Genomic DNA, 14,442 nt, shown 5'->3' on the forward strand with positions numbered 1-14,442 from the left:
GCGCATCGCGTCTTTATTCATCTCTTTTCTTTTGTATTTGTATATTCATATAACCCATTGTTAAAAGTAGATATCAAAATATACATTATTGTTGTTAAAAGTCTGATTGGTCGCTGATACGAAACCGTGAACATTATTTTTATCTTTGAGTATGTGGTTTGCAGAAAAAAACAATTTTTTATACTTTTAGATAGTTTTTTTAGCTGATACATAAAATCAACTAAAGTTAACTAATGTCTTAACTAATGTTACGATATTAAACATTAATTTTTTTGATAATAGGTGTTTGATCTTTCAACCTGCAGACTGTTATGATTGTCAACCTATATATCTTTCCATCTTTTGAAACCGAATAGTGTTAGTTTTAATTACCACAGTCAACAGAAAGCAATCTCTGTTACATAAAACAACAGTAGGAAAAAAATTGTATATTAATATATATAAAAGTAGTTAATAATTAATTTTTCTAATTCATAATAGGACGCCCATCATTCTTTAAATATATATTTTATATCACTTGGACAATTCAGTTTGCTTTATGTCGATTGACTGTTGTATATATTTAAAAGAATAATTAAAGTTCTTAATATAATATTAAATTATGAAACACTTAATCAAATTGTGAAATTCTAAAAGTATCACAGAAAATTGTGCGGGGTATTATTCTAACACCGAAATGGATTAAAATGATCTCTAACGCTTTAATTCATCCGGGATTAAAATAATCTATCGAAGGATTATTTTTTCAAAATGTTTGAAAAATGATTTGGTTTCGATTTAGACAAATTGTTTCATGGAGAAAATTAATTCAAAAATTGATTATAATTTAATCTTGTTTGGTGTTAATTTAAGCTGTAATTATTTTTAATATACCTCTCAGTTTATCGTGGTAAAGATGATTTTCAAGAAGGAAAAAATATATAATTATTTAAAATCTAACTTTATATCTCATGTCTAAGTAGTATATATCACTACAACGTGAGACAGTGCGCACGTCCCACTTGACTATTCCACTACTACTTGCAAGTACATGTAGCGCAAAGCAAGCACTACTAAAACCGCGTGTTTTTATACGACGAGAAATTAGATTGAAAATTTCACCAGAATTATCAGAAATATTAATATAAAAATTGGAAATATAACTAAACGTCAAAACAAGAGATTCCATATACCAGAACTTAAAAGACATTTGCTTACATATTCAGAGCTTACTTAACCGAGAACTTAATCCTTAATGAGTTATGTAGATGTGATTTTTTTATGAAGCTACGGATTGGTGGCAGAAGAGCCGGGAAAGCATTAACTTAGGGAAAAGGATGCGGGAGTGTGAAAAATAATTTCCTGCTGTCGATATATGTGGGACGAGGGGATTCAGTGTTGGGCTATCAAAATATTATTCGAAGGATTCAGGGGGTGGATCCGTATTCTCACATCATTCTCAAGAATCTCTATATACCACTGAGTCTGTTAGATTCGAGTCGGAATATTTCAATTATACGCAGTAACTTTCCTCCTTCCATGTGAATTAATATATAGTAATTTTATTGGGAAATTTCAATTGCTCATTACACCTTGAAAATATTATTTCTGCCAAAAGTTATGGGTTTGATAATACCTCTATTTCTAACGAACAATATATCTAAACCATTAGATGGAAAATAATCCATTTAAAAAATATATTCATACTGTTGGGAAGCTGCTGTGATGGTAAAACGTAAAACCGCCAAGTGCGCTTAGAATTATGAATGAATATTAAAACATTAATAAGGAAATGTACACTTTTCGATTTTGACACCTACGTAAAAAAGTATTAACACTTCAAGTCTACGAATGGGAAGCATAGCCTTAAGCTGTATGACTCGGTCGATATGGTCACAATGGAGGGTGTGGCATTCGAGGACCAGAACCTCTCACTCTCGTTCCCTCTTGCCTACCATTGGCTGCTACCAGGTGTCTAGCATGGCGGATTCTCTCTCCTTTCTCTCTTACCTCCCCTCTTACCGACTCACTCTTCCTCTCTCTCTTTCTCTCTCTCACTCTCTCTCTCCCTAACTCGTTCACCCTCAAAATTACTAAGTGGATTTGACCATAAACAAAACTGAAAACGACAGACAAAACACTTCAACCCTTAATAAGAAATTATCCTCAAGGCATTTATCAAAAATCAATAATTATTTCAAAGCTATCAATATCATTTTATTTCAATACCGACTGCGTTTACGTTAATAATGTGCTGAATTTAAAGCAATGTTTATATTTTGTAAGTTATACAAAAGGGGTTTGTATTTTAATTATATTTATACCTGGCGTGTAAAAATTTTGACCATAATTCAATCAGAATTGTGGCCTCTTTAATAATATCTGAACTTATGTTATGTATTATGTAGTATTTTTTGTAAGAAAACATAATTCAGTGATTAAAATTACTAATTTGCGGTCATCAAGCAATATACCTGTTTATATTTATATAGTAATATACAGAGTATAATATATATTTTTTTCTATATAAGATTAATGGGCTTTAACATTAGGGATTATCACGATGACGTTATATGAAGATTGATCTTATATAAGTGACATTTTTTTATTTAATTTTAACATTAGTTGCCTTCTAATTAATATACCTAACAATAATAAGTAAATCATTTTTATTATCGCACTTTTTAAACTTTTCCATGTTTTTTATTCAAAAGTATTAAAAATCTCAATTTCATTTCAAAATTTATGGCAACTGTAAATTAAATGCAAGAATTATTAATAACTAAGTTCGAATAACCTTTAAGTTTATATATTATAGTTAAATTCACTCATAGAAAAATTTGTTTGAAACAATCTATATATATATATATATATAGGTACAAAGTTGTATTTTATATTTTTAAAGCATCTGAGCATTAATGATTTACATTTTTTCACATTGTACTATTTGATAAAGCACAGATATCTTTAAATTATCAAATTGACACTGAAATGTATATCAAATTGATACCAAAATTTGGATCAATTTTTTATTTGATCTATATTTTTTGCATCAATCCGTTGAAATTTGATACTTTTAAGTTAACAGTGAAAAAATATGTAAATTTAAATGTTTTGCATCATCACTTTCATAAAATTAGTGTTTTTTTGTTTGCACGGAGAGACCCACATTCGTAAAAATTACTAAAAATGGTTGCAATGACCGGAAATAAGGGGACTTTTAGCATAATGTGCTACAGAATTAGATAAATTTACAAAAGAAATAGATAAATTTGCTACATTGAAATAGCAAGTTTTAATATTTTGTGTAAGAGTTGTAAATGTAGCAAAAATTGATTATAGTTTTCTCTAATTTAATTAGACAAAATCTGACAAATGAAAACATTTTCCACTAAAACCTACGATCCACTGTAGTAATTTTTGGTGAGCAAGTGTGGCTAGCGAGTGCAGTCATATGGCGCCTGCATTTCTATTGGTTGCTAACTTCGTCAATCTCCGTAAATCAGCCGATGCCATCCGATCATTGACAGTGACTATGTTTCGCGTATGTAAAATAAATTTGGATATTATCTACAATAATTAAATATAAAGTGAAACGTAGGTCGTTCGGTATCTCAGAAATTGACCATTATAAATTAATAAACTTTGCATTTATTCCTGTCCCAAGAACTATGTCTTATAATAAGTTGTTAAAAGTAAATTGCTTTCTCGTAAGTGCTGTAAATTTTCATCATTCAATATATAAGGAAACAAAGATGTATACTTTCAGTGAAATTCGTTGTCGTGCGTGCAGTTGTGTATTTGTGTATTAATTAACCGCGTCTATACATATAAGTGAAATAAACATGTGTGTGTCTTCAAATATTTATACAACAAATATATAAGTGTGTGTGTGTCTGTGTATGTAAAAATCCTTCCAGTTTGTCTCCATTAGTCAAGAATTGACGGGAAACCGGCGACAAAAATCCGTATTTTTTCTTTCACTCTTTCTTTCTGCATTTACAAACGACTGTAGTAATTTTACGTACACAATGCTTCTGAGTTTACTACAGTTATTTGGAACTATTGGACGAAATAGTAAGAAACTTTGCTAATTTGGTGAACATTTGTCGGGATTAGTGACTTAGTGTAGAAAATAGTAAAAAATACAAAAAGTCCCCTTATTTCCGGTGGTTGCAATGTGAAAATAGTAAATTCTAGTGTGATTTTATACAAAAATTAGTAATCTCGGTCTCTCCGTGTGGGTCAATTTGTTGCTCTCAAAATTTTCCCTGATGGACATTGATTGACGAGCTTTTAAAATATCTTATATTGTATATATATATATACTATATAGCTCTCTAAATCTGAATAAGTGCATATATATATATACACATTATTTATATTTCAAAAGTCTTTCATGTAAAAAATATGTGCACATACACTTAAAATAAGTAAAATTTCACTTATAAATTAGTTAAATTTCAATTATTTTAAGTGTACATGCACTTTTTTTTAGAAAAACTTTCTATATAAAATATCAATTTTGGTCAAAACACAAAAAAACTAACATCGAAAAAAATAAAGTACAATATCATATACTCTGTAAATAATCTGTATAAGTGACAAATGTATATTGCGTATATACAAGGTTACCCATCAGCACAATAATTATGCAATCGCTCTTCAAAGCAAAATCGCTATCTGTTTCAAATTGTTTCAAACATGCGTTTAGCGCAATAGAATAAGTTGTCCATGTAAAAGAATTTTGTAAATTTCTGAATTTCTGCTATTGTACATCAATTAAATATAGTTTCAATCGGACCCTATAATAATATATGACTTATATAATAATGAAAAAATTGAATATATAAAGGTGGCAATAGAAACATATAATATTTTATTGTAAAAATGAGGGAATAATATATACGAAGCATCGATTGAAGCGTGGAGTTTGCGTCAAGCCGCAAAACCATCCTCCTCGAGCTTGGTCCGATGAAGAAACGAAGGTTATTCCTGGTTGAACAAACACTGGAATGAGTCGCGTGCGCCACCCACATATTTATAGATTTTATCTCTCTTTAACTTGGTCTTCCAAGAGCTTTGAAAAGTTCTCGCTCTGGTTTTAAACGAATTGCGTGTGTCAGACGAATATTGGAGAAAAAGAGTAAGAAAAAAGAAAAGGATTCAAGAATGAATCAAGTGTGAAAGAAGCAGGGTGAGAGAAATGATATAGATTCAAACCACAAAAGTCTAAATTTTTCCTTCTATTTCAATAAATCATATTGTTTCGCACCTGTATACCGACTTTTAATATTTTGCGCATATTTTAATAAAAAAGAAAAAATTTCGAAACTAAGACATATCCTATATCTCTTTATATGCATTTGGATTCTTTAAAACTTTTGTCCTCTCATCAACCGCTATATAGAGAGAGATTTAAGGCATCAGGAGGAAAAAACTGCGATTGGATATGTTGCGGTTGAAGCAAATTTCTGTTGGCGCGACAATCGACAATGACTCCTCCATCAGAAGGGCTAGACAGGAATTGAATCGGCCAATTGTTCGATCGGTTCGGTCTGTTATTTTTTTAATTCTTCCTCAAGGTTTTTCTCTATCTGGCCTCTCTGTCACTCACTCATTCATCTGCCATTCTGCCATTCTGCCACAGTACATATATACATATATACTATACTCGTAGAAGTGTTGTTTTTATTGGCCGTGTTTAGGGAGCGAGTCAGTGGGAACGGGGTGTTGTTTCACCCCTCCCTCGATCCAACCACCCCGCGTCTTCATGGTCCAGAACTAAGCCGCAATTCTAGGATAGGTTATAGCCTAGATGAGGAGAGACTCAAACGAGGGGTTGACAATACTACTATAGAGTCACCCAATGTTATTCCAGCACGAGTTCGCTCTCTCGATTCCCCTCTTTTATCTCCTCTCCTTCTCTGTCACATACCTTTCGTTCATTTGCTCTCATCGTCATCGCTGAAATGTCCCATTTCCCATTTCACATTTCAGTCTCCGTTCTCCGTGTTTGAGAGGATTCGTGAGTTTTGTCGCCCGCAAAAGAAAACATCCCATTCTCTTTCATTTCATTCTTACCTTATTCTCTTCTGCGAAATCATTATTGCTTTTCCGGATTTCGCTTTGCACGCTACGTATTGTTATCGACATTATCTCGCTTTCCAAATTCGAACATTGTTGCGAGAAGGTGTGAATTCAATTTCCTTCATTTTAAGCAGGAAATGACTCAAATGACAATTGCCGCGCCGGCACAATAATATATATATATACACATCTCAATCAAGAATATACGAATCATATAATAAATTTAAGAGATTCATTTGTCATGCAACACTCGAACAAATTATTTCACTCAAATAAGGTTTTATTGAAATCAATTAAATATGATATTTGCTTCAAATACTATTGGTACAAATACAATTTATTTCATTTAAATAAAATATTTATTTGATAATATAAGTAATGGGTTATTTGAATCAAATAGATTTTTCTTCAGTAAAAATGGTAAAAATACTCGATTGGTGCGAACAATGACAATTTTTATTTGACAAATTCTCTTTTGGGGTTAAACATATTGGAGAATTAAAACATTTACTGGTACTATATATAAATGTCAGTTGTCAAATGTGACTATGGATAAATGTCTTTCACTATGGAATTGCTCCTCGTGCATCAACTTCCGGATTCTGAGCCATTGGCTTCCCTTCTTGTGCCTGAAATACAACCTCGAATACCGAACGAAAAGCATCTGTAATAACAAATTTGTTCTTGCATCGTTCCCCTCCCTTCCCTCGCGCCATTCACTAAGATTTTAGTTTAAGATGTGTTGGAATTTGTTTATGTGACGACGATTACCTGCAAAGAAGTTGTAGCTCACATAAAAAAGTATATATATAACAGAGCAAGTCTCGGAAATTAATCCAAGACCTTCCTCTCTCGTCCCTCTCATTTCGCATCAGGTTTACTAAATTTAAAAAATTAAGATTTTGTTTCTACCCCTAGGCATTTCCTTGCTATCGATGAGATTATCGTCTTTTAATTTCATCGATAACATCGTAATTGAATACAAAATTCCTTATCATTTACTTAAATTCCTATTATGTTAAATATAAGTGTTTTAATTTTCTCAAATGTTTGGATAAAATTATTCCTTATTTTCTTTGGAAAATATATAAATTTAATTATTTGCTTAATTGCGCATTTGCGCGGAATAATTAAAGGATCGACGCTTGGAACTATAATTATTCGCCAGTTGTAAAGTTGTAAAATTGTGAATGAAATGAAAATGTCCTCTCGCGTATGAATGAGAGGTGCACACATATAAACGCATCGTTGACGATACGACTCAGTATTGTATTGTTTTGGTATTTTGGCAAACCTAACACAACATGGCTTGTTGTTTAACAAAATAAATGTTTTTGTCGCTCTGTCTTACGCAACGTCTCGTGCGCGTCTTTTTGTGTATTCGTGTATTCATATGTGCAAGCATATAATACATGTTTGTAAGACTGTTTAAATCGTGATGTGTTAGTTGGCTACTTAGACGGCGTACAAAAACAAATTATTCGAATTGGTTTGTTTGTTCCCGTTGAACACTTCACTTCACTTAAAAGAAGATATCTCAATACACTGACTTTGATGTCAATTTTTTCAACTTCATTTTTCACGTTACTTCAAGATTATATACTTATATAAATATACATTTCAAAAATTGCAGGTGAAAACTTTAATTCTAATTTCCAACATGGGTTGGAAATCTGCTTTTAAACAAAAATAAATAAATACTGTATAATTGGTATTAATAAAAATTTTACATAAATAGTTGATGCATCACTCTCTAAATTTAAATAAGTGAAGTCTTCTATAAAAAAAAATTAGATTAGCAATAGGAAAATTTCACTTATTTTTTATGCGAAAGACTTTTGAAACCTAAATAAGTATACATATGCACTTATGAAAATTTAGAGAGCAATTTCAAAGTTACTTTTTATTTTTTCAGTGTATATATATAGTTTTCAAATGAAATTATTTGAAGATACTCGAGTCTAATTGAGTATTTACAGAGAAAGTATATAATAATGAAATGAGATGAAGATGTCTTTGATAAACGTATATAATGTTGACAACGGACAACTATACGTCTATAAACATGACCCCTGTGCGTTGAGATGAACAGTGAGAAAGTGAGCCCGCTTTTTAATGCCAGCATAAATATTGTTCTTTGTAAATGTACCTCTGAGAATGATCTTCTTTTTAATAGGATAACCGAATAGAGATCATAGATGAAGAAATCGACACCACAAGCGGTTTTCGAGGCAAATATAATTTAGTAATAAATTAATTAATAAATTTTTATGAGATAAGCACAAATAGAAATAGCGAATGGAAAATGTTTGTGAAATATGCCAATGTTTGCGTATGATATACAGACAAACATTTTCAGCCATAGTTGGAACCACAGAAAAGGCAGAAAGCAATGATTAGTGCTTATTGAAAACGCGATCTTGAAGGTATCATGCTATCATAACTCGTGCACTTCACAAAGTGCGGACCGACGAACGAAGAAGCGATCCATTAGATAGGAAGCCCCTGGCTGACACGCCCTGACGCTATGTAAACACGCCTTAAAACTTATATTCCAAAGAACTGTAACTGTATTAGTGGAAAAGCCGCGTTCGTGAGATAAAACAACAGAGTGTAGTTAACAGCGCTTGGGTAAAAATATTCACGCTGGCTTCCATATCTTTTCTCTCTCGTTCCCCTTCTATATCCTGGTTCTGTTTTGTAAGAGAAATGTGCATTTTTCACTATTTCTGTATAGTGTAAAATTCATTTTCAAGGTTTTTCCTCTAATTAAAAATACTTTGATATAAAACTTAAGTTTTATATCAAAGTCCCAACACTGTCGATGTTCCGAATATAAAAGCAGGTTGACTGACGATGATATTACAAACTGTGCGAAAAATATCGCTACTGGAAAAATGTATAAAACCTTTCCTTTACACTCTAATCAAAATTGCAGAATATTTCCATTTTCCTAGTTTCCTACATATAATCAGAAATTAAACATTTTTTAAAAAACTGCGATATATATTTGTTTGCAGAGAAATACTTGACGCAATTAATTAAGAACACTAAAATATAATATATTTTTTGCAAGGAAGACATTCGAAACAAATAAGTAAATACCTTATTTACATACTCCATCCTGTCCACAATCAATCTGAAACATTTCAAGAAAAATAATTACCTTTATTATTATAATTTTAGTCAAGTTAATTGAAACATTTATTAAGGAAGAATCCGACAAACAATCGGAACAAAAGTTAGTCCAATGTCATAATTTGGTAGAATTTAAAGTTATATTCGAATACAAATTATTCTTTTCTTGTCAATAATAAATGATTTAAGTAACATAACCTAAAATATAACAAATGTTTTTTATTGACAGAAAATTGTAATTTTTATTCAAATGCAACTTTCAATCGTTTTAAATGTTCAAAATTAAATTCTTCTCCTTTCCACCAAAACGAATTTAAAATCTAATTTGTCTTTTTCTTTTAAATTATACGAAATTATATGACATATTGGACTAAAACTTTTGTTTTGATTCTACATCAGATTCTTCCTTAATTTAAAAATATTTGATCTTTAATTTCAAATTTGAACACGAATTAAATTTCCAAGAAATGATAAATTCTTTGTGATATTCCTCTAATATAAAGCGATAATTAATCTGAATTTGGAAACTTACAACAATAATTAATCTCAGCCGATACCGGATTTCAAATCTGGAGTTGATGCGGTGCAATAAATTGTCATCTTTTTGAGGCACAGAAAAAATCTCACTCGCGTTTTAATAATTTCGAGCACTCCCGAACCGCACGTGTTATAAACTTATAACTTGGCTAGAAAATAACAACTTTTTTTAATACAGACGATCGCGTATATAATTATAAGAGCAATTCTGAATTTATTTTTAATATTGATTCAATTAACAAAAAACTGATAAAAAATTAATAACTTAGTATTGGTATTTTGATCACGGTTTAATGAAATAGCACTCTCGAAGTAACCGCACTCAGAAAAGAAATTAAAATTTATGATTAAAAAGCGATTTTTAAAACACATGATTTAAAGAGACACGGAAATAGTTTCCTAAATTAGCACCGATATTTTTTATTCACACTAGTTATAAGCAATGAAATTAATAGTTAACGGAATAACAATTTTTAACTGTAAACGTAAACTTTTGATTGTTCTGAAATTTAGGTTATGTTCACCTTTTCTTTTGTTGATTCTGACATGCGCATTACTAAAGTACCATCCGTGTGGCTTGAACAACCGAATAATTCGGCTCTAACATACCTTACAGTAATATATATTAGTCACAATTATGGCAGTAATGAAAATAATTACTTTTGAGATCAAAACAATGTAATTGTGATACACTATTCACTAACCTGACGGCGAGCGCGCGACAAACTGATGCCAGTCAAGTAGCAATGGGTACAATCACTGCCAGCCGACTGGTATAAATGTGGGCGTTCACACCGTTCACACGCTCGTCGAGTTGTTGCATGATTAAGCTCTTTCTGCAATAGCATCTAAATGCATATTTCACAATCGCAATGCGATTGCGTTGTTTGTTCTGTTATATTCCATCTATTCCTATAAATTACATAGAAAGACAAGACAAATGTACTTTAAATTTAATTTTTCTTTAATTTTTAGTAAACTCAAATTTTTTACCAAAGAGATTTTAGAAACACGTGGTCATTTGAAATTAGGCGCGCAAAAATAATTTTTTTAATTTTTGCATCAATAGTTTTTATTTTTTTATTATTCAAATGTTATTGGTATATTTATTTAATAAAAATATACTTATACTTTTATATTAAATATAAGAAAATAAATTATAATAGTCATACAAAATTCTTTTACAATTAAAAACTTCAGTACAATGGTTTTGCTAAATTTATGTTATGAATTTAAAAATTCATAAGATTTAAAAATACGGAAATTATTTATTTTGCGCATGCGTGTTGTGAGATTGATACCAGAACCTTTTACCAGATAGCAGCACCTGTCGAGCAGTCCTAACCTTACCTATGAACATAAACGGAAAAACATATTTTTATATGTGTAAAAAATGCATTTATATATAAAGAAATGTTATTTCATAAAAACCACGACAGAAAAATAATTGAAATAGTTTGAAATATAATTCATTAATAAAGAGTGTTTTATTTTTAATCTACGAAATTGTTAAAACTAACTAAATGGAATCATTACATTGAAGTATATAGCATATAGGTTATAACAATATGCAAACTTTAGCAAAATTCTCAAGCCGGCTCTTTGTACAACAAAAAAATGTTGTTGGCAATTCCTTTAAACACTCTGTACAAGAAAATACCTTCAATAAAGATCGAATTTTTATTAAATCATGGAACAATTTGCAAATATGTCGATGTTTACATGTTACAAAGCAAGTAAGTTTAATAGCGTTAATTGTTACAAATTTTATTAACATGTTTATGATTATGTTGTAAAAAAGAAATTTTGTAATTTTAATAATTATTTAATTTTTCAGTCATTGAAACATTTGAAAAAAGAATACCAGGCGGTATGTTGTTTATTACGACGAAGTGGAATAGATGAAATATTTTTACAGAAAGTAATTAAAGTGTCAAGAAATTTTAGTGTAGTAACTGTAAAATGTAATAGACAACAATCTTCGAAAGGTGAACCATCTGAAAGTACTTCATCTGATTCTAGCAAAGAAAACACTGGAAGTTCCAATAACGAAAAGTCGGATAAAGAGCCTGATAAAGATAAATTAATACAGCTGATATTGAAATTTTCATTTGTAATATTTGTTCAGTTGTTAGTGGTGTCCGTTTTTTTAAATTCTAAGTCAGGAGCTGATGAAACTACAGTAGGTTTAATTAATATTTTTATTAACACGTATCTCACTTTTAATGTTTTCTTTTTTTTCTTTCTTTCTTTCTTTCTTTCTTTCTTTTCTAGGTTCAAACGCAAGTCTCCTGGAACGATTTTGTTTATCATATGCTTGCAAAAGGAGAAGTACAACGAATTATTGTCGATCCAGAATTAGAGTTGGCTATTATAATTCTTCATCCTCAAGCTATATATAAAGGCACAGTATCACCAATTCAAGCTTACCAAATGATTATTGTAAATCCAGATCGATTTGAAGAGAAAGTAAGAGCTGTGGAAGATTCTCTTGGAATAAAAGCAGGTACGTTTTTCAGAACTTGAAAAATCAATTTTAAATCTTAATTTTGTATTTGATAGTAAATAATTGTTTGCAGGTGATGGAGTACCAATTTCCTACCATCGCAGATTTGGTATTGCTTATCAATTAATCAGCGTAGCTATACTGACCGGTATTATGTACATGTTGTTCAGAGGACGGAAAGGTCGATCCCCCTTTTCTTTTGATGTATTCGATCAATTAAAGCGAGCTAAATTCACATTAGTTGATCCTCTTACTGGAAGTGGAAAAGGCGTGCGTTTCGCAGATGTTGCTGGTTTGAAAGAGGCGAAAATTGAAATTATGGAACTTGTTGATTATTTAAAAAATCCAGATCATTACAAGTCACTTGGTGCTAAAGTGCCAAAAGGTAATATTTTTAATTGATTAAATAAATATTTTATGGTTTTTAAAAAATTTATTTTAATTTTAGGTGCCTTACTTTTGGGTCCACCAGGTTGTGGTAAAACAATGTTGGCAAAAGCTGTAGCGACAGAAGCTAATGTTCCCTTTTTATCTATAAATGGAACTGAATTTATTGAAATGGTTGGTGGAGTTGGTGCTGCTCGAGTTCGAAGTTTATTTCTTGATGGCAAAAAACGGTACGTTTAAACATTATTAGAAATTAAATTTTACCTAATGTATTATAATGTACATTTGTATAATTGCATTAGAGCACCTTGCATCATTTATATCGATGAAATTGATTCAATTGGCGGAAGACGTCTGGAAGGAGCAGCTGCAGGACAAGGGAATAGAGAAAGTGAACAAACTTTAAATCAGCTTTTAGTAGAAATGGACGGAATTGGTTCAAGAAGTGACGTAATTGTCATAGCTTCCACTAACAGAGCAGAAGTTCTTGATAAAGCTTTGATGCGCCCGGGCAGGTTTGACCGACATATTTTAATTGATCTTCCAACTCTCTCAGAGAGGCGGGAGATTTTCGAGCAACATCTTAAAGGCATCAAGTTAGTCAAGGAGCCGAGTGCTTATTCTTTGCAACTGGCTCACATGACTCCTGGATTCAGTGGTACTTGAATCTTTTGAAAATATATTTTTTCTTTTTTCACAGCATCACTTTACAATATTGTTTGAATTAATTTCAGGCGCTGATATAGCAAACATTTGCAATGAAGGTGCCATATTCGCAGCTAGGAATAAAAAGAAGAAAGTAGATTCAAATGATTTATTACGTGCTATTGATAGAGTACTCGGAGGTGCTGAATTAAAAAGCAATTCGATGGTTAAGGCAGAAAAACGAATGATAGCATACCGTGAAACGGGTCGTGCTCTTACGGCGTGGCTTTTAGAACACACGGACGCTCTACTAAAAGTATCAATTATCCCAAGATCCAAGTCAATTGGATTCACTCAACAGGCTCGTGGGGAGCAATATCTCCACTCTAAAGAAAAACTCTTGGATCGAATGTGTGTAATGCTTGGAGGGTCCGTTGCTGAGAATCTAATTTTTGAAAAATGCACAACTGGAAACAAAGATGACTTTAAGGCAATAACTAAACTTGCATATTCCCTTGTTCGTGAGTACGGAATGAGCTCTAACATTGGACTAGTTTCTTTTCACCCTGACAGTCTAAGTGGTGTACGCATTTTATCTTTTTATTTCTTTTTAAATTCTTATCCTACATGTTTAAAAAACTGTGTATAAAATTTTGTATTTTACAGCCAAAGAAGCCCTACAGTAAATCTCTGGGAAATCTAATAGATGTCGAAGTATCGCGCTTAATTGCCGATTCTTCCAAACGTACTAACGAACTGCTATCGGAAAATAAGGAAAAATTGCAAAAAGTAATACGCACAAGTTTTACCTCTATTTTTATGACTGAATGTTTACTCATGTATATTCTGTTCTAGGTTGCCGAAGAACTCTTAAAACGGGAGGTGCTAACCTACAAAGATATTGAAAAGTTAATTGGACCTCCTCCTTTTGGAAAGAAGCAGTTGGTTGATGCTGCGGATCTAGACACTCCAATTGATTTAGAAAACTCTGAAGACCCACAAGAACCAGAAGCTCCATCTCCACAACCATCGCCTGTTTAGTTTGTAAAAATTTATTTATTTTTTAAAGCAGTAAATAATTATTGTATTGATATACATTTGTTGTTGAGCTTTTTTTTAAAAATAAAAAAATTACATAAATATATATGTATATAAATATA

At 31.2% G+C, this 14,442-nt stretch overlaps 1 protein-coding gene across 1 annotated transcript; it reads left to right on the forward strand.

Annotated features, from left to right (window-relative positions):
• Positions 1-11,101: 11,101 nt before the first annotated feature.
• Positions 11,102-14,424, forward strand: LOC122499174 (paraplegin). The gene is made up of 9 exons (XM_043607333.1): positions 11,102-11,480; positions 11,582-11,926; positions 12,019-12,250; positions 12,324-12,635; positions 12,699-12,867; positions 12,940-13,295; positions 13,372-13,865; positions 13,949-14,071; positions 14,138-14,424. The coding sequence occupies exons 1-9, from the start codon at positions 11,313-11,315 to the stop codon at positions 14,321-14,323; spliced, it is 2,385 nt and encodes a 794-aa protein (XP_043463268.1). The 5' UTR covers positions 11,102-11,312; the 3' UTR covers positions 14,324-14,424.
• The last annotated feature ends 18 nt before the right edge of the window (positions 14,425-14,442 follow it).

The sequence above is a fragment of the Leptopilina heterotoma genome, unplaced genomic scaffold (genome assembly GCF_015476425.1).
Source record: "Leptopilina heterotoma isolate Lh14 unplaced genomic scaffold, ASM1547642v1 Lhet_166, whole genome shotgun sequence".
Taxonomy (NCBI): domain Eukaryota; kingdom Metazoa; phylum Arthropoda; class Insecta; order Hymenoptera; family Figitidae; genus Leptopilina; species Leptopilina heterotoma.

Coding starts and splice junctions, on each gene's coding strand:
- LOC122499174 (XM_043607333.1), top strand. CDS start 11,313: ATGCAAACTTTAGCAAAATTCTCAAGCCGGCTCTTTGTACAACAAAAA. Junction 11,481..11,581: donor GTTTACATGTTACAAAGCAA/GTAAGTTTAATA, acceptor TTAATTTTTCAG/TCATTGAAACATTTGAAAAA. Junction 13,296..13,371: donor CATGACTCCTGGATTCAGTG/GTACTTGAATCT, acceptor AATTAATTTCAG/GCGCTGATATAGCAAACATT.